Source organism: Otolemur garnettii, unplaced genomic scaffold (genome assembly GCF_000181295.1).
Source record: "Otolemur garnettii isolate 467f Iridium unplaced genomic scaffold, OtoGar3 scaffold00031, whole genome shotgun sequence".
Lineage (NCBI taxonomy): Eukaryota > Metazoa > Chordata > Mammalia > Primates > Galagidae > Otolemur > Otolemur garnettii.
This window is the reverse complement of record NW_003852426.1, coordinates 17,942,629-17,963,434: the sequence shown is the minus strand read 5'-3', so window position 1 is coordinate 17,963,434 and position 20,806 is coordinate 17,942,629. Positions and strand designations below refer to the sequence as shown.

The following is a 20,806-nucleotide window of genomic DNA, read 5'->3' as shown; positions in this document are numbered from 1 at the left end:
TGTCCCCAGCTCTCAGAGCATTGATTTTAAAAAAAGGTAGAACCAGAGCACAAAGAGTTGAAAGCATATCTTTCAAATTGATAGCAGAAATAACTCTCGGATCCCCCCAAAGCTCTTTTTGCCCTCCTCACTATACTAATCCTTTCATGTACGTGATTTTTTCCAGCTGTATTAAAGACCACATTCTAGTTACACAGTTCAATGGGAGAGTATCGCTACCTTGAGGGACTTCTGTACAATCCTCATCTTAAATCCCAGCCTGTGGACAAGTCTACCCGCACTCGACTATGCTTTTGTCCTCTGATCACCTCCAGCTTCCACTTCAACAAAACTCCTTCACTTCGCTGCCTTCAGAAATCTTTGGAAACCAGTACTTTTTCACCTAACATTGACTTCCTATAATCACCATATCACTGAGTATAATTTTAGATTATTTTTAACTGCTTATTCTGAATATCTTCACTTACATTGCAAACGCTGCGCATTCATCACAAGTCAAATTCAATCCCTTTTCTTTCCCCAGCCCGCTCCCTCTCCTGCACTTTCTCTTCTCTACACACCATTATCCACACTATTTCCTAAGCAGACATCTCCAAGTCATTCTGGACTCTCCTGCCTCCATGTCATCAATTGCCAAGAATTCCTACATTTTAAATACTTGAAATCTAAATTATTATCTCCATTTCTATTGCCATTTGAATTCAAGCTCTCATAAATTACAGTTGTTGTTTTTTTTTTTTAATAAGGCTCCCTAACCAGTCTGATACACTCTCATCTTAATCCTCATTCCCACCCAGACAGCCCACCCTCCACACTGCCACCAGACTGGTTTCCCTGTCACCTTCAGGGTAAAATTCATGTAACTATATAAACATCGAGGCCCCTGGGGTCTGATCTGTCCCTTACTGGACTAACCATGCCCAGCCTCACTTCTGACATCACCATCCACTTGACTAATAGCAACAGCAATTGCTGCTATGCAGGAGCGTCTTCCTCTGCTACAGGCATGGTGATGAGTGACTTGGTGGACGTCATCTCATCTAAGTGCAACCACGACCAGTGATACCATTGTCACTATCCCCATTTTACAAGCTTGCTAAAGGGCATAGAGCAGTGGTGCTTTAAGCCTGTGTCCCCTTCCATCTGAGATACCACACTCCTTCACACCTAAGTTATACATCTGCCTAAAAGTCCCATTCTGATGACAATTCTTCTTTTTATTCTCCAGGCTTCGATAAGCACTCTAAGCCCTGAGCAGAGTTGTCATTTTTTTACTTTAAACATACAGCATGTTTGTGACATCTATCCAGTTATTTATCATTTATCTAACCCCAATGACACACACCAACTCATTCTTCACCCCTTTACCCCCACCCTTTCAAGGAAAGTAAAAGAGGGTCCGATTCTCTATAAATCTTCAAGTGGAAGGAGCAGAGAAAAGGAAAAGAGAGACCAGCGGCATGAGAGAGGCCACTTTCTTCCCTTTTCCACTATTCTCACTAGCAGTAACTGGAAAGGCAGAATCAGACTGACGCGGAAAGCTGACTGCTCCTAATGGAAGGGTGGGCAGATAGAACGGGGAGCATGAAAGTACCTGCCCAGGCCTGCAATGTACATGGCCCTGCTCAGCAGATGTGGAGACATCAAGTGACACTGAGTGCAGGGCTGTGCAGACCTTGTATTTACATGCATTCCCTTTTCATCCTTGCCCTTCCTCAGCTTTTGAAGGGTAAGGATATATTTTTTTTGAAAAATATTTTTTTTAAAACAAGATTGCTCGCTCATTAAGCAACGAACCACATTGTAAGTTCAGTTCAACCTCAGTTTGCTTTCCGGCTAACTAATCTGGGCAGACTTTTAAATCATATTGGCTGGAAGATGATTCCCTTCCATTTACCCCTGCTTCTCTTTACCTGTAAACCTCAAAAGGCATTTGTTGGAAACAACAACAACAAAAAAAAGAATTAACAAAAGAAACAACAAAGTTAACAAAAAGAAAACAAATACTTACAGATAGCTATTGTCACTAAATTCATTTCTTAAGCAATTACAACTTGTAACGCCCTATTACATCCACGATATTAGTAATTAGAACTTAATAAGAAAAACCCACAGGGGTAAAATTATCAGTAGGCATTATTTTTTGTCCTCAAATTCAAAGATACAAGAGAGTTTTCCATTTAGGGTTTTAAGACAAAACTGATTTCCCCAGAGGAATCCCTTACAGAATCATTGCCATTAGAGTGTGACCCTCCATTAGCAGGAAAGGGGGATGGCTGTGAGGATTAGAAGCATCGGCCAGAGTCATGGCCCAACACACATGACCCCTCACCTACACGAACCCCAGAAACTGCCCCTCAACTCTACATTAACAATAATGACAACCTTGTAATAAAATTAAATAACTCCCTAATAAATAATATCTTTCAACATTTTTCTTAATATCTCAGACTTAATGCTGTTTGGCATCACAACAGGATTTTAAGTACAAGAAAAGAAAGTTCCAGGGATGCTCGTCCCAATAACCCCTTACAGTAGCATCCTATAATCTAATTTCATTTGGCTATTGGAATCTCCCAGCAAACCCCGGCTTGAGGAAAAGTGTACAAAATATAAAAATATAATATAAAGAGAAAAGTGTGGCCACAATCAAATGTTAACAGCAGTAAAGAGGCAAACGAGTGAATAAATGTGTCCGTGAGTGATGCCGTGTCCATCTTCATACCTCTTGATGGATTTCCAGCACAGCAGACGATTTCCTGACCGCGGTCACAGTGTGCAGCCTGGATAGAGGAGAAGAAAAAAGCAATCATATGTACATGCACACAAATAAATACATATATACGTATATCACGTCAAATTTGATTACCATGAAGGTTATGTGCATGAGACTCAAATTAGAGAGAGAAAATAATAACTCAACTAAGAATATTCAAAGTCAAGAAATCCTTTAGTCAGAGCTTCCCCCAAACAAGCCATTGGTTTAAGGCACATTGCCTGTGCCATAGTGAGTTTCCTATTTTCTAGGACAAAATTCCTTACACACCTACCTACCTCTCCACTGAGCCTGTGATTCACCTACTAGAGAACATTCCTTGGAAAGACAGCACGCAAGCTCAGATAGGCCGGGGAGGTTTCATTCCAACAGCGATGCCAGAATTTGAGGTTTGCTTCTCCCTTGTTCTTTATCTTTACTAAAGTCCTAGGACCGTAGAATGTCCCCACCCTTCACTGTGTACCTCCAGTTATCCCTCCAGTGTCTTGTGAACATTTCTTCTCCATCAAAGATGGGCCCAGCATCTGCAGTGTCCTTCCCTGTCACTGACCATGGGTGGCCTCATTGGTCCCTGAGTCAACAGGGCCCAAAGCACAGGAATCCAGGAGCTGCACTACCAACGTTTTCCTTTCTCGGCCTCTGGTTCATCAGCTTACAGCCATGACTATGAGAATCATCTGAGAGAGGTAAACAGCCGAGGAACAAAGAACAAAGCAGCAGAGGCCCAATCCGGGACCTCTCTGCAGGGGGCACCCAGCCAGCAGTAGTTTCCAAAGTCTCCAGGTCTCTCCCCTACACAGCCAGGATGAAGAAGCACTGTAACAAAATAGGGGAGACTACATTTGGATACCCAGGTGTGGGGAACAATGACTTTTCAAAAAGGACCCTTGCCCAGATTATTTTTTCCTTTGGTGTATTAGTTTCTACCAAAATCTCAGAGGGCAGAAATGAATTTAACTTTTAATGATAATCTGCCGTGGAATTAGAGTTTAAAAAAAAAAAAAAACCTTTAATGAACTCTCAACATCACGCAAAATGTATTTCCACAATCTCATCTTCAACACATGAGCTCTAACATTTGAATTCAAAATATTTTCCAAGAGGGTCCCCCCGCCTTATATGCAAATACATTTCCAGGCTTAGGAGAAGAACAGGATTATTGATTGATCCAGTTTTTAATTCAATGTAATAGTTCTGACCGTGTGTCAGCCACTCTGGCCTGGCTTAACTTCCCTCTTCAGGCCTCCTGCTTGCCTAGCAACACCAAAGATAAACATAAATCTCTGGGGGCGGTCACCTTCCATCCTCCTGCTCTTTTCTGAAACATCCCCTTCTCAAATCTGCACCTCGGTACCTCCTCGGCTTTCCTTTCCTTCAGATGCCCAACCCCGGGCTCCTGGCTGCCGCAGCACTACGCCTGCTTTTTCCACTGAAGGCTGACGCTCAGCAAACAGCCCTTTCTCTCCTCCAGCAAAGCAATTGCCGTATTTCCTATAAACGGCTAATGGGAACAAATGAACTGAGCTGTCTCTTGCCTGGCTGATTTTCCCAAAGGTTTGTGGCCCCAAGTCACTTTCTTCTGCATAAATTTCCCTCCTCCTATTGTTGAGTATTGAATATTTATGTGCTGCTCACAGTCCTGAGTGAATGGACAGAACACAGCAGGTCGGAGGGAAAATTAGGAGAGAGGTGAAATTTGCCTGCAGCCATTCCTGTCAAGTCCGCACACCCTCCCGATGAAGAAGGGCCCCATCACTGTCTCCCACAACTGCTCCATTAAAATCATTCTCTCTACCTGGGTTCATAATAAAGTATCAACAGCTCATGAGGGCGTAGTGTATGACTTCCAAAACAGATGCATTCTAGCCTTTGGATTTAACTGTTCAATTTACCAGTGGATGTATTAACCACCCCGTATGAAGAAACGACTAACAGCTGTCACCTATGCTTTCTCACTCACCCTTTTTGCTTAATTCTTACAGCTTCAGGAGATAGATATTGTTATTAGCTCATTCCAATCCAAAGCTCTAAGTAATGAATTTGCCCAAAATTATAGTTACTATAAATACCAGTCTTAAACACTAGCCTTCTATCTCCAAAGTATTTCTACCCATATTCAACAGCAACAATGACAATACTACTCTTTATTGGTGTCTTTTTATTATATTTTTCATTTGATCCCTGGTAAAGAGCCTAAAGGTCAGAAGACACGTCTCTTCCTTAAGCGTAAAGAAAGAAAACAAGACAAAACCCGCACTTTCCCATAGCTAGTTGGACCTTTTTGTCTACTGCCCCCATCTGCTGATGGAAAGAAGTATTGAAAAGGGAATAAGAATTAAGAGGGCGGAAACCTGGGGCCTTCCTGACACCCCTCACCTCAGGCCCTGACTTCAGGTGCCTGTTCTGTTTTTTTACTGCTAAGACTGTCCCTGAGGGGACACAGCTGACCCACCAAGCACCCCAAACTCATTACTCACCACCTGCATTCTGGGCCTTTAGCAAAAATGGTGCTGGATTCCCAAACTCTCTAGGTCATTGAGTAGAAAAAACAGTATAAATGAAAAAACATGTTTTGAAACCCAGCAGATCTGAATTTAAGTCCCTGCTCTGCTATTTTATGTCTTTGTAAACATGTGCATTTCCCTCCCCTTAATATTACTTGAACTTCACTCAGTTTCTCATCTGACAAAGAAAAAGAGTAATCCAGGGTTCTTGTGAAAACAAAATAGAAGAACCTGGCTCAGAGCAAAGACGTTTTATCCTTTCTTCCCTTCCTCTATTTCCCAACTCCTTTGCTCTTAGCTGGTGATAGTTATGTCTCAGTCAAGAGAATCACTCTGTTGTAAGACCTTAATTTTGGGTCAATGCCGTGTGAAACATACACTTGCAGTAAAACGGAGTTGGCCCCAGATAAGGAGCCATGATACGTAGTGGTTACTCAGACACAGCTATGAACCTTAGTTGCCCCAGAACCAAAAACAAATCACTTTTCTCACTATCTGTTCATGTCATACAACCCTTACATATCTCATTACTTGAGTATGGGAAATTTGATGAGCAGAAAGTAAAGTTCTTATACTACTCCTAAGAGATAAGCTTTCATCCTAAGAAGACAGTGCATCCGAGTGGCTTAAACATTGCAGGATTTTGAAACAAAGAGTGTAATTTACTTCTGGCTTTTGAAATTTTACCTGAAGTCTTCCAAAGACTTCTTCTTGGTTGTTTTCAAACCACCAGTTTGGCAACAGGCAAATTTGTAATCAATGACCTGGTAGATGATTGGATTGTACATCGCTGCTGATTTTGCAAGTAGGGTTGGCACCACAGATAGCTGGATGGGGATGGAGTCGGGCCTTCCAAAAGCTGACCACACAGAGACCACTGCGTAAGGAATCCAGGCAATAAGGAAGCCCGCACAGATCAACATCGCCACCTGACAAAGAAAGGTCACAGGGAACAGAGTCAAGAACCCTGGTAAAGGACAAGAGTCTGAATTGACCAAGTGACCTCTTCAGACCCACAAAAGTTTGTTATTTATCTTGTCTATAGGAATCATTTTATATGGACGTCTGCGAAATTCAGCCAGAAGAAATGACCACAATTCTTACCCTATTCACCGCATCTTATCCATACTCCACTCTGGAATTTGAATGTACCCAAAGACCCAAAATATAACCCCAAAATAGCTGTCGGATTGTGCCTACTTTGAGCAAGAAATTATGACAAAAAGACATAAGTACTCCTGAGTTTTCCAGACTTCTCAACCCACATTCACTTAAAAACTTGATGGAAAATAGGTTCACCTTGATGAAATTTTAAATCATCCACATTTGCCTCAGGAAACTGAGAAACTCTGTCCTGGTTTGAAATTCTAATATGCCTCTATGGAGATTTCTATTACATACTTTATTTTTTTGGCTCAAGTATTTCCCAAGTTTGAGAATCAGATAGTAGAAATTCACTAGGTATAAAGTAAATTAGAGTCATTGAGATTCAGCCAATGTGGCACCATTGTATAAAATGAGATTTTTCCAAAAAGCACTTTTCTCTCTCACAAAATTCTAATTACCTTCTGGGTCTCTTAAGTTTCAAACCAAATGATAGTTAGAGATAGGGTTTTTAAAAACCTCACCAGTTTCTTACCATCTGCAATTCAGTCTCTTTAATAATGTAGTTCTAATTAGTGCTAGGTGACTACCTACCTGACCCCTGTACATCACCTCACTTCAGTTCACAAATCCTTTTTAGCAAATCCTTTGTGCAAGACACTATGCCAAGTGCTGTGGGGAATACCAGTGTACCGTGGTGTCCGAGTTGTGTCCCTCTGGAATACAAATAACTACACTACAAAGCTGAATGTGATTTAAGTGTCAGCTCAAAGGAGGACAAATTACATCCTAGTGGGCAAATTGAGAAGAGTTTTATGGAGGACGCAGCATATAACCTGCACCTTGGCAAGAAGAAATAATGGAATAGTAGTGAGACTAACATGAGCAAAAGCTTCAATAGGAGCATATGAACCAGGGACCAGTTCACTTTGGCATGAGAATGCAACAAAGGGAGATGAGGCTGGAAAAAAAGATTCCATCCATGAAGTCAGGGTCCTTTATAGCAGATTACCAAGTTTGCACATAGTTCTATAAGCTTTGCAACAGTACCACTTTTAAGAAGTTCAACCTGTAGAATAAAATGGAGCAGGGAGAAATAGGAGGTAGAAAGATCACTTCCCATTCACTGAATCAACAAATACAAGTATTATTCAGCATCTCCTATGTGTTTCAGGTAAAGGTTAAAGTAATAAACAAAGCAGACACAATTCTGCCCACATAGAATTTCTTCTCTGAGCAGTTTGGTTAGGCAATAGTCTAAGCAAGAAATAAGTGAAGTTGCTGGACACAGTGGTTCACACCTGTAATTACAGCACTCTGGGAGGCTGAGGTGGGTGGATTTCATCAGCTCAGGGGTTCAAGACCAGCCTGAGCTAGAGAGAGACCCTGTCTCTAAAGAATAGCCCAGCGTTGTGGCAGGTAACTATAGTCTCAGCTATTCAGGAGGCTGAGGCAAGAGGATCGCTTGTAGCCAAGAGTTTGAGGTTGCTGTGAGCTATGACTCCATCGCACTCTACAGAGGGCAACAAAGTGAGACTCTTACTCAAAAAAAAAAAAGGAAAAGAAGAAAAGTTCTGAGCGCTGACATTAACAAAGTCAAAGCTTTGGTTTTTATTTTAAACCTCAGCTATTTCAGACCCTAATTGACTAACTTCACTAATGTTAACTTTAAAATATCCTTACCCTATTATCTACTAGAATATTCTTTCTGTAAAATAAACAAGGAAACCACATTCAAGTCAGCCCTGTGTGAGGTGGATTTCAGTTTTGTTTTGTTTGGTCGTTTCCCTTTACTTTCATCTTCCCAATATCTTCTAATGTAGCAACCCCAGGGACTCTCAGCATCCTTGGTTGTTCTATGGAGTTGACTGACATCATAGATGTCACATGACCCACGTCTACCCAATCAGAGGACTACATGCCTCTAGCTACACTAATAGGCACAGGGACCAGTACATGACTCAACAGATCTTGATCAGACCCATCTGTAGCATTTCATAAGGGAGCTCTAAGAAAAGTGGGTCTTGTTTTTAATCTCCCAAGTTCCCTAAAATCTTGAGATGTAAGGATGGAGCTATCTGAGGCCAGGCATCACTTCTTTTTTTTCTCTCATCCCCAAATTTAGGAAGTTAAACAATTCCCAACATCAGGGCCATGACAACTTACACTGAGCATCAATAATAAGGAATGAGACATGAAATGTTGTATTAAAAGCAACGACATTTGGGAATGTTTTTCTCTTTTAGAACTTTGGACATGATTTTCTTACAATGAGGTCATGTGTGCCTGTGCACATCGGCAGGACTCAGGGGGAGGAGAACTATCTATCATCTGCGGGAATAGGTCCATACCCCTCAGTCTACTTGACAGATGAAACAGCGGGATGGGTTTGCTCTGAAATCCCACCTTTGTGGGGTGTTTGAGAATGAAACATGCAAATTGGCCCTAAAGTCTCAGGGTCTAAAATGCCACCCAAGAATTTCAAGGTTCCTCTCTGAAAATTAACTGTCACAGAGAAAATCCTTAACAACATCCATCTTGTTCCAAACAGAGAACCTGAATCCCCAAGACAAGTCACCCCACACCTCCTGCATGTCCCACAGCCTGGCTGTAGGGTCCTGAGCCAAAACTCTCACCCGTGCTCAGCAGTTGTGGACTGTCAAGTACTAATGCGCCATGCAAGTTCCCACTGGTGCTCTCCATCTCTCCACGGAAGCTCGCCCAAGGGAAATTTTTATTTGGTTTATTTTGGTTCGGTTTGTATGACTTTTGTTTGTAAATGGATGCCTCAAGCATCACAGTGAGGGCCTTCTTTTTCTAAATCCTCAAATAAACACTAACTGTATAAATAAAGCTTGCTTTAGCAGATGTCTGGGGACTTAACATAGCTCCTTCTCTGCTTCTTTAATGAGTCATATGATGATTTCACAGTATCTCAAAAGCCGCTCTCTGTGTTGCTGCCAAAGTCATTGACAAAAAATAGATTAACACTTAGCCCATAATATTTTCTACATTTTACATATTTTCTACTTTTATAGGAGTGTGCAATTGGGAAACAGGAAAGACTTAAAATATTTGCATTATGTTATCCTTTTTAAAAGAACACAGGAAAATTAAATATACCATGGTTTTATAAACACATAGAAAATGAATCATTATGGTTTTCTGGGATTAGAATAAAGCTAAGTACTTTAAACCGAAAGACTAAAAATTGAGTTTAAAGTAGGGAGAAAAAAGCTAACTCTAAAAACTACTACAGAACGTTATTTATGTTTTTGAAATGACTACGAAGTTAGTGTACGTCACGTTCATTGTTCGTAACTTTCCTGTTTCAAAATACACTCTACAAGATATTAAACATTAAAATATGAAAACTATTTTAAGGCACACTCCAGGAATATTTCCCGAACTTTCATGTTACACTTCATTTTTTCCAGAACTTTCTATGTAGCTTGGAATGTGCTTAATTTTTTCATAAGTGTGTTTCTCACTTTCCTCAATTCTAAGTGTGTCCTCATTTCTATTTTCCAAAATTTCTTCTCTGGATATCCTTAGGCTAGTTCTAACACAGGCACCTGTACCCTTCAAATTGTTCTAAGTTGTTTATTTTTTAAATACTTCACTTTTGTCAGCGCCTTTTGGGTCACTGGAAAAGCAGTAAAACTTCAAATCCTAAATTAGGCAGGTTTTGTGGGAGGAAATTCGCAGACTATGTGTTTAGCCGCTACAAAAGAATCACACATCTGCAGCCGAGTTCATTTTAAGCACATCTTGTTGCAGAGGACCCAGGGATGTAGGCACTTTCCAGTTCTAGTTCAAGCTGGTATTTTGTCACAAAAGCAATGTTGTTCATAATTGCTCAATTCCAGTGAATTAACCAATTAAAGCAATAACAGAATAATGAGGTTGAAAGTAAATTCTCCAAGTTATATATGGCTCTGCCTTTGGGTCCAAAACATCTGAACCATTCCAGCAGACAAGGTTTCTATGAAGGGACTTTCAGCCCTCTCTTATGGTGCTGAAACAGCGTGGAACAGTGGGAAAGGTCTCTGTCATGAAGATATTCTGGTATCTTCATGATTCATGTACCAGTTATGGGTCAACTCCACTGACCAGTGAGAGGAGGGCCAAGTCCCAGATTCTCTGTGAATAACCATGTCAGAAAGGGAGCCAAGTCCTCCCATCAGGCTTCTTTGCTCAGATGTGAATAAGACTTCAGCTAAGATTTGCAGCTGCATGGGGCAGTGCCTGTGGGTCAGTGAGTAGGGCGCCAGCCCCATATACCGAGCGTGGTGGGTTCAAACCTGGCCCTGGCCAAACTGCAAAACAAAAATAACTGGGTGCTGTGGCATGCCCCTGTCATCCCAGCTACTCAGGAGACTGAGGCAAGAGAATCGCCTAAGCCCAAGAGCCAGAAGTTGCTGTGAGCTGTGACACCACAGTAGTCTACTGAAGGCAACAAAGTCAGACTCTAGCTCTAAAAAGAAAAAAAAAAAGATTTGCGGCTGCATCCTATCTTAAACAAGGCAAGAGATGAGAAGACAGGGAATTAATATGAAAGTCAAGGCTGAATTTTTTTCTGGTCAAAGAGCCAGAAAAAAATTTCCACTCATAAGAAGACCTAATCACATAGAGAAGGGATAAAAAGAAAAAGAAAAAAAGACCAAATCACATCCAGAACCAGTTAGACTAGTGATGATGAAGATAATTCAGTGGCTGGGGTGAGAGAAGGTTGCTAGGAGAAATTGCTGTTTCCATGAGAGAACAGGAAAGAAGAGGGTCCTGCCTGCTTCAGGACAGCACCCAAGTGACAGAGGGTCCTGCCTGCTTCAGGACAGCACCCAAGTGACAGGAGCGCAGGGATAGTACATTTTGGTTTCTCTATCTTGGGCCTAGATAGCCAGTATAGAGATTTCCTCCTAACCAGCAGGAAAATGATATTAAAAAGTAGTGATGAGGTAGTGAATGCAGTGATGAGACGACTACCTTCTACATGTGAGGTCACCTGAAACTGAATCAGACACCTACAATGGGAAATGTGGCAACACTGTCTTCTCAGGCCTTCCAGTCCCTCCTATATATAAAAATAAGGGTGGTGTCACTTCGCTCTAGGTGGGGGGATTGCTTGAGCTCAAGAGTTGAGATCAGCCTGAGCAAGAATGAGACCTGATCTCTACTAAAAATAGAAAAACTAGCTGGGTGTGGTGGTGGGCACCTGTAATCCCAGCTGCTTGGCAAGATGAGGCAAGAGATTTGCTTGAGGCCAAGAGTTTCCGTGAGCTAAGACATCACTGTACCCAAGGCAACAGAGTGAGGAAGGAAGGAAGGAAGGAAGGAGCAAGCAATTAACTACTTTAAGCCTGTCTAGTTTGAATTTCTTCCTTCCTTCTATTTTATCCACAAAATGACAATTAAGCCCAACTGTCCTAGACCCTCATCTACAAACTTGTAAAGAAAAAATTTCTGATATCTTTGGTGCACCTACCATGTGTTAGCCCTGGTTGTGATCTAAGCAAAAAAATATGAATTCATACTTTTCAAAAAGAGAAGAAATTAAAAAGAAGAATTCCACACTTCCCAGTTGCAATTTTCTCAACTCTTAAAATACCAACCACTCTGTAAACCAGCAGAAGCTGCAATTGAAAGGAGGGGACGCAAATTAGGTGATGTCACTCTCTGCATCTGTGTTTTAGGGTTTGAGTCCAAGACTGAACACCACATTGCCCGACCAGGCAGTGGCTGGCTTAAAAAACAGAAAATGCTTTGCAAGTATGTTGGGTCAACAACAGGGGAGACTTCACTGTTCATGAGAGAGACCCCTGAGCTGGAGATGTGCAGCTCAGGGGGAACAGACACCAGGTCAAGAGGCCAGATGGTTGTAGTAAGAAAAGCTATACCCACAGGCACTGTAATAATTGAATCAATCTACCATTTTCATAGACACTCAGACCCTCAGAGTTTCAGAAAGTAACTAAGATATCATGTAATTCCCTTCCTTTCATAAATGAGGAAAGTCAGGCCCAGAGACATTTTAAATGGTTTGCCCTAGGTAACTTAGTCGAAATTCTGAGTTGCAAGCAACAGAAATTGACTTTGGCTGAGTGAGGCAGAAAAGAAATCTATTTAAAGGATATTGGTTAATACAGAGCATCACTGCAGAATGCTGCACTTAAACCTGAGGCCAACAGACAGAAATGATACCCAGAACTACGACTGACTAAACTGGCTCTGATGCAGAAACTACTGCCGCTACAGCCTTGGCCTCAGGAAGATCTCCCCACTCCTTGATCTGACGTCACTAATTACTGAGACAGTCTGATAGCTGATACCCAGGGTCCACAGCTGGGCTCTAGCTGCAGGGCAGTCCTGGGAAACAAACATCTGGGCTTTTTAGTATCTTTTTTTTTTTTTCATAACAGAACTGTTTATAATTTCCCAAGACTAGAAACAACTTACATGACCCAAACCGTAAAATAGAGAAATCAACTGTGGAATAGCCACATAAAGAAATATAATGCAGTAATAAAAATAAACTATAGGTAGTTCCAACAACCTACATGGATTCTTGGCAAATAAAATATTAAGTAATAAAAAGTTCATAAAAATAAAGACACATCCCTGCTCCTGCTCCTCTTCCTACTCCCAACCAAATGTTGGAAATTCCTCAGCCACTGAAAGGGTTCGGCAACTGGCAGCCAAAATAAATAACCAACTTTGATGGCAAGGGACCTCTCCGTGAGCTGCTGGAAAAATTAGGATTGGCCTCTAGTTTGAAATTCTTTTCATGATTAACCTACTCCAAACTAATTCTTCCTTTAACAGATATGTTTTAAGTACTTACTGTGTATGAAGCATTATGTGAGGTCCCAAGGACAGGAAATGAACAAAAAGATATGGTTGTCACCTACCCTCCACCCCCACCCTGTGGCTTTTATTGACCAGTGGTAAGACAGACATTGAACAAATAATCGCAAAAATAAGCAGGTGCTTCTAAATTAATTAAAAATTGTGACAAGTTCTAGAAAGAAAATATAAAGGCTACAATGAAACATTACACAGAAAGAATTGAATTCAATTTTGAAAATGCTTTACTGGGAAGTGACATTTCAGCTATGAGTAACTAGGAAGAATACAGAGTAGTAATTATCAAGAAAAAAAAGAAAGAAAGAAAAAAGCAATAACTACAACTTTCCCACAAACTGCCCGTAGAGTCCACAAGGAGGTCCTCTGAATCTCAGCTCTCAGTGCTAAATAGTACTTAATGAGCAAGAAAAGAGAGGCATCATCTGAGTTTTAAAAAGGGCTGGATGAGAGGCACATATCTGTAATCCTCACACTCTGGAAGATGCAGGCAGGTGGACTGAGCTCAGGAACTCAAGACCAGCCTGAGCAAGAGTGAGACGCCATCGCTATTAAAAGTAGACAAACTAGCCAAGTGTTGTAGCAGACACCTATAGTCCCAGCTACTCGAGAGGCTCAGGCAAGATCACTTGAGCCCAAGAGTTTGCGGTTATTGTGAGCTATGATGACACCATGGCACTCTACGCAGGGTGACAGAGTGAGACTCTGCCTCAAAAAAATAAATGAATAAATAAATAACAAGTTGTAAAAAGGCATCACAATCAATGTGAAAGAGCAAAGCGAAACATAACGTCCCATCAGGTGTAAACGGAACAGAGGCATTCAAGCCAGGGGTCAAGAGACCTCTTAGTATTCATCAAGGTAATTACATTAAATTAGTTTATTCAATTACGTATTTGTTCCAGCGATAACGATTAAGCATCTAGCAGGTGGCAGGCTACAGGTGCAGTGGCATTCAGGACCCACAGCCCTTGCCCTCACCTTGCTTACTACCTTTCATGAAAGAGGTGCAAACATATGACTTAGTTAAGGATGACAAGTGGCACTAACAGTAATGTGCCAAGTGGTTTGATGGCCCATAACAGGGGGGCTTGAATTAACCAGTGACAATCAGAATGGCTTTCTCATCTACATAAATGACACTGAGAGAAATGTAGGTACCCACAGGATCTGGATACTAACTGGAGACCTGCAGCCCTGCAGGTGTGTGTTCACTGAATGACTATAATCTCAGTACGCAGGACGTCATCATACTTGGAAAAATTAATCCTTGCCTCTGGGATTGGCTGCCTATCATTCCACCATTCCCCTCGTTAAATCAGCAGCAGGAGTGTTCACAGTATTGCGTGAAGACTTTTACAAGCAGAAATACCCGAAGAAGTAAAACATTCATTTCTCAGCTTCAGAGTTTCAGAACAGAAATTTAAAACATACAGGGAAAAAAATAGTTACAAGAATAGGTTTTGAATATGGAAAAGCAGCATCCACAGCCAGAGGCCTAGGGACTTGGAGCATGAAGATTATTATGTGAACATTTTAGAGAATGAACATAAAAATGAGCCCGATTTCTCACTGCAGAGTAAGTACAAGGCCTCCAGGCTGAAGGAAAAAGAGAACATCAGAGGACATGGTAACTGACCTGGAGAAGGTGTCCTGAACCTGTCCCATTGAGCTGAGTGCCAAGGATCGTGGATGGGGGTTAGGGAACAATAGAATCCTCAATACGTTTGGCAATATGGAAGCAAAAAATTCCTGCCTCCGTTCTCAGGGTCCCAGCCAAGCACCAACGTCCACCTGATGGGTTGGCAAGCTAGGAAACAGCTTGCAGGGCTGATGAGCCTATAGTTGCAGCAATGAAGATGCAAAGTGACCCATGACAATGGAAACTGACATCCAAAGGGATCTTAAACATCTCAGCAACACCAAGGTCAATAAATGACAGACCAGGAGGCCCCATCCCTTAGCACCTTGACATTATGAAAACTTTCCTGAAACTGTTAGGTGGTCCTGGGAAAAGAAGGGAAATTTTTGTTTCGACTGAATTTATCCTGACTGTTCAATGGGAAATTTGTTTTATAAAATCAAACGCAGGCACAGAACTAAAATTATGTTGGCTCATAGCAATATAAAAATGGTCATGTATATTATATCTACATTGCACTCCTCTGTTTGCAGTCATGAAATTCCAGGCTGCCACAAAAGTCTGGCAAAACTACCATTTTTTAATTAATTAGAGTGAGTCTACAAAGTAGACAAATATTTGTGGATGGAAGGCCAAATTTTAGGCTGACAAGATCAGACTAACAGAATGCAGGTGCCAAAAAGAAGCCGGGTTCACCAGCTGAACAAGCAGAACAAACTGACAAAGCGAAACATCAGGTAAAGAGGGGAAAGGCTTCTGAGACGATGAAAAGGCCCCGTGGGAGTTTGTTTCTACTTATTTTTACTCAGGACGAAAAATCAAGGTCCAAATTGGGTAGTAATTGAAAGTAGTTTAAATTTAGTATGGAAGATGTCCCAATAGTTGTGCTTATTTTCAATACAGGTTGAATTCTGATGAGTTGAAATTTTTGCAGAACTATTAGTAATTAGAAACATTTGACATTTAGATTATTTTAATATAGGCTTCATATATGCAAATGAAATAGCGACATATCATAAAATATTAAGTAATATGTAATATGTCATTTTGTATGTAAGTTAGAAGAATACACACATATACAGTATGTGACAAAATTATACACATGTATGCCTACACATCATTTAGTATTTCCTTGGTTAATCAGGTCTAGGATGATAGTGATTGATCTAAGTCAAGCAGAGTGACAACAACAGACCAAAGTGAATGGCATATGCTGGCCACACCTCATATGTGTAATAAGTTTGACAGGCATTGACTACATAAGCTGCCATTCCTCAATGTTACACAAAGAACAAGATGGTGCAATGTGAGTAGGTTGAGTTGAGCAATTCAACTAACAAGAGAGAAGGTGATGAGTAATAAACTCAGAGAAAACAGGAAGGGCCTCAAGGGAACTGGAATCCAATTTTACTGGGCAAGACCAACAAAGTATCTCAAGGACAATAATGTCATTGGGGGATGGCAGACGGGGAGAGATGAGCATGATGGCAAGAAGAAAGCACGTCATGAGACATTACAGCAACTTTGTGACATGTTGTGATAAACCGCAAAGCTTAAATCCACATACCACTCCGATGGACACCATGCCATTCCCCTGTATAGATGCCATCAACTATTGAAAAGAAAACTTTTCATCACTGGTACGTTTGCCCAGTTCCCAAAATAGTACTGAGTACAAAGTAGGATTTGGATCAATATAATTCAAATTTAACCTGGATTAATTTATTTCAATTTCATTTTCAAAAATTATAGATAAGAGCTAAAGAGAGAGCTAGAAAAACCTAATTCCACATTTTATGAAAATATTTTCCTACTTACAGCCAATTATAAGATAGGCAGATGTAGATCACGATTCATGATTCTGCATTCTTGCTCAAGAATAGCTCTATTATTAGGTTATTGGTATAAATTTAGAGGGACGAAAACTTCCCTCAAAGCTTCTTTTACCCTGAATGTAGTTTGGAGTATAAAGGTCAACTGAGGCCATCAAGAATCTCCAGCTCATACTGTGCAACCAAGAGATCTTTGCACAACTTCAAAAACTCTGCAATTTAGAGAAAACTGGACCAGGGCCCAGACATATTAAGAAGCCATCTCTGGTCTGGAGAAAAGTGTAGGTTTTGCTGTAGGTCCTGAGACAAGCAGTCTCTGAAGTGGGCTGTGAGTACACTCAAGAGTAGAATGTCAATCAATATGGTTTACTGGGGTACCAGAAGAAATAATGAGAATTTCAATCTACACTAATTTTTATCTTATGGCCTGGTGTGGTGGCTCATGCCCATAATCCCAGTACTCCGGGAAGCTGAGGCAGGAGGTTCACTTGAGGTATGGAATTTAAAACCAGCCTGAGCAAAGTTAGACCCTGCCTCTACTAAAAACAGAAAAATTATCTGGGTGTATGAAAAATTATCTGAATGCAGGTGCCTACATTCCTAGCTACTTGGGAGGTGGAGGCTGGAGGATCATGTGAGCTCAGGAGTTTAGGTTGCTGTGAGTTATGATGAAGCCACTGCACTCTGGTCTGGCAGCAGAGTAAGATGCTCTGTCTCAAAAAATTATATATAAGACATATTAAAGTATGCTACTAGTTAGTGCACAGTAATATGGTGTTTAAAGTATGCTAGTAGTTAGTGCACAGTAATATGGTGTTACCCACATGTCATTTATATTGAGGGTATGAGTGGGGAAATGTGTTTTCAATATGGGAATGAGATACCATGAGAGCAGGAAGACCAGTGCTTTAGACTTTACCAGAGATTCCCAAAGACATAAGGGAAAAGGAGAACCTACAATTTCTTCAACAACTATTGTGCACTAGGTAACCAAACAACATAGTTCTTATCTCCTTGAATTTCCACTATAACCCAATGAGCTGGATGTTACTACTTCTGTTACACAACTGAGGAAGTGAAGTAGGTACTCAAGAAACCTAAGCATCTAGCTCTGCATCACAAACATAGCAAGTGTCAGTAATAGGACTAAAACCTTAGTTGTAAAATTGTGTGCCCTACTCCTTATACTACAGTATCTAAACTGCCACCTCTGAAACTAGCATTTACCAAAACTAGCATTTACTACAGAAATTGCTCTTGTGTTAAGACAAGCTTCCTCGGGGAAGGCATATATGGTATAAACTCTTACTCTACAAATAATTCAAGTGAGAGAATGGCCCTAATGATATCCCAAAGTCCATGCAAAGTAGAAACCACTGTGGGGCATTCTATAGTTCATAAAAGTATTCTTATTAAAAATAATTAAGAATCAACAATGCCCTACTCAACAGAGAAAATAAGCACCCAATGGATCCATTATATGAATGTAGTAGATATTAAAAATGTGTGTGAGAGAGATGGGGGGAGAGAGAGAAGCAGAGACAGAGAGAGAGGAGAGAGATACCGCAAGGCCTTAGGGAAGCAATAGCAAAGTTTGGACGTCCATAAAGAGTGGAGGTTCTGGGTTCTCCCAGTCTCCAGCGTTCCCTATGAGGTTTTAATTGATTGGAAACACGTGTGTAAATTATTAGTGCAGTTACCTTGGTCAGTTTCATTTCCAGCACATGGCTGCCATGGATCCGACTGTCAAAATGAGCTACTTCTTTGGAAGAGGACTTAACCTTGGCAATGATCTTTACGTAGGAGAACACGATCACAGCCGTCGGGAGCAAGAGGCAGAAGAAGAGGATGTTCAGGATGAAAACCTGGCCCCCCAGCGAGGCCTGGGCGAGCCACCAGTCCAGGGTGCACGAGGTTCCGAAGGGCTCAGGAACGTAGTCCCCCAGACCTACCAAGGGCATGGTGGTCCAGAAGGAGGCATAGGCCCAGATGACGGCCAGGCAGATGTAGGCGTGCTTCCTCTTCAGCCAAACCCCTGGAGGCGGAAGAAAAGCATTACCCGGTTGTAATCTGCCCTGCACCCAAATACCTCCCCTCGACTTGTCAAAGTTCACCTCCAAAGATTTATTCCACTGAATTCTGGGAGACGTGGGCAGATGGCAGAGCCCGAGGGGTAGTGGATGAGGTACAGGGGAAAGTTCCAGAGCTCAGGCCTTTCTCAATGTGAAGCAGTTTCACGAGGAAAGTTTTCTCTAGGCGCCTGGGAGCTTTGGGAGGGAAAAGCGACCAAAGCTGGGGAGGGGACAGTAAAAAGATGAGAGGACGCTGAAGACAATGGAGGACCGTGGGAAAACCTCTCCAGGGCGTGTGTTAGTGGGTCGTCCAGGGAGGATCCTCAGGGCCCGCGCAGTCAGGCAATGCTGCTCGCATCTGTAAAACACCCCGCTTCCTGAGAGCTCTTGTGATTCTGATCTCATCTGTCTTCCTAAGAACTTGTTGAGCAGGGCTTGATAGCTCATGTTCACGACACCGTGCTGTGAGGTTAACGTGGTTAACTGTGCTTGATGACTTGCGGGGCAGATTTTTGGATCTTCAAAGGTGATTCACGCCACAGTTGTCCTCACGCAGCCCTCGCAGGAGAGGTGGAGAAGCTAAGTAGGTTGAACCGTGTTCTGCAAACGTGATTCTGTGAAGGTATTTTCAGGGAGATGAAAAAATGAGCTCCGTTTTTCAGCACTAGTTTCTGTTAACCAAAAGAGAGTTCCAAGAGGAAGAAACTGTGCCGCCGTTTAAGAAAAGCTGTGAAGCACCAGTGATCATTTCCCCAAGTTCAACACAATCGACAAAGACAGGTCGGCCTGACTCAGCGCGTCAGCCTCCGCAGGAAATTACCTCCAAGCTTCACTCATCATCTTCAGCCAAGAGGGCGGAGGAAGCGACTCCTTACTGATGGGTTTTGCAGTAGCGCAGAAGAAATGTCAAAATATATTCCACTCAGAAGCTAACTTATTTCCTCCACATAGACTCAGGGTCTGCCTTTGCTTAGTGTGGTCTGAGGTTTGGGATGTGAGTAAAGCCTAATCCTTCCCTTTCTAGTATTCGACCTTGTCCATGGCGTCTTGCTAGACGTCAAGTGTTTCAGCAGTAAAATAGAGGAAATAGGAATATATCACTTACAGGCTTTGGTAAGTGTATAAAATCACCTACGGGGCCTGCTTTGCAAACCAAGGAGCACGACGTTAACATGAAGTTTGACGCCTGTGTGGGTTTGTCTCACTTAGCACTAAGGAGAACTAGGAAAGATTGTTTCTATTCCCCGATGTCTGTTTTTTCCCCAATACGTGGTGTTTTGTACCATGAAATGCAAACTTTTCAAATGATATAGGGGTAGCAGTCATGTAGCCACAATATATATCAGCTCTTGATTATCCGTTCTAACGGGATGACATTGGCACGGGTGATCACATAGATTTATGGGGTGTGCATAGGCATACGTATAAGCATTTATGGTTAGGGTTACTTGTGAGGTGTTTCATACTTACATTCCAGTATGGTGAAAGGCTGTCAAGTACAGGAGGGAGTAGATTAGTAGATTGGTTCTGTGTTGCTCCAGAAGTCAGAACTAGGACCAATGGGTGGAGGTTACTGGGAGGCAGTTTTGTCTCAATATAAGGAATAACATTGTAACAATGAGAGCAGACCAATCAGAGAATGGGCTGCCTTGTGCAGTAGTAAGCTCCCCGTCACTGGTCACTGGAATTATTCAAGAAGAGGCCAAGTGGTCGTCTCTCAGGGATGCCTTAAAACAGTTTACCATGTTACATGGGAGAAAGGTCTACATAGCCCCAAGTGACCTGCTAATTCCACCATTCTAGGACACTGTGTGGAGTGTTTAATAGTGCATCCGATTAAATGATGAGACTATGCTACTGAAATATAACCTTAGAAGAAACTGGAAAATGGACACAGTTCCCACACGGAGTTATACCCTGCAGTGATTCTGGCAGCAGGCAGCATCATCTCCTTAACCAACACAAAGCCTGAACCCAAGAAAACATTTAAAAACAGAGGCAGCAGGTTTGGCATT

General features: G+C 41.7%; 1 protein-coding gene across 1 annotated transcript in view; it reads right to left on the bottom strand.

The window, feature by feature from the left end:
* Nucleotides 1–20,806, bottom strand: part of OPN5 (opsin 5) — a 40,941-nt gene that overhangs the window by 8,893 nt on the left and 11,242 nt on the right. Inside the window, exons 4-6 of the mRNA XM_003789251.3 lie at nt 18,420–18,754; nt 5,968–6,209; nt 2,726–2,783 (exon numbers count right to left, since the gene is read on the bottom strand). Coding sequence (XP_003789299.1) covers nt 2,726–2,783; nt 5,968–6,209; nt 18,420–18,754 — 635 coding nt within the window. The remainder of the gene's footprint in view (nt 1–2,725; nt 2,784–5,967; nt 6,210–18,419; nt 18,755–20,806) is intronic.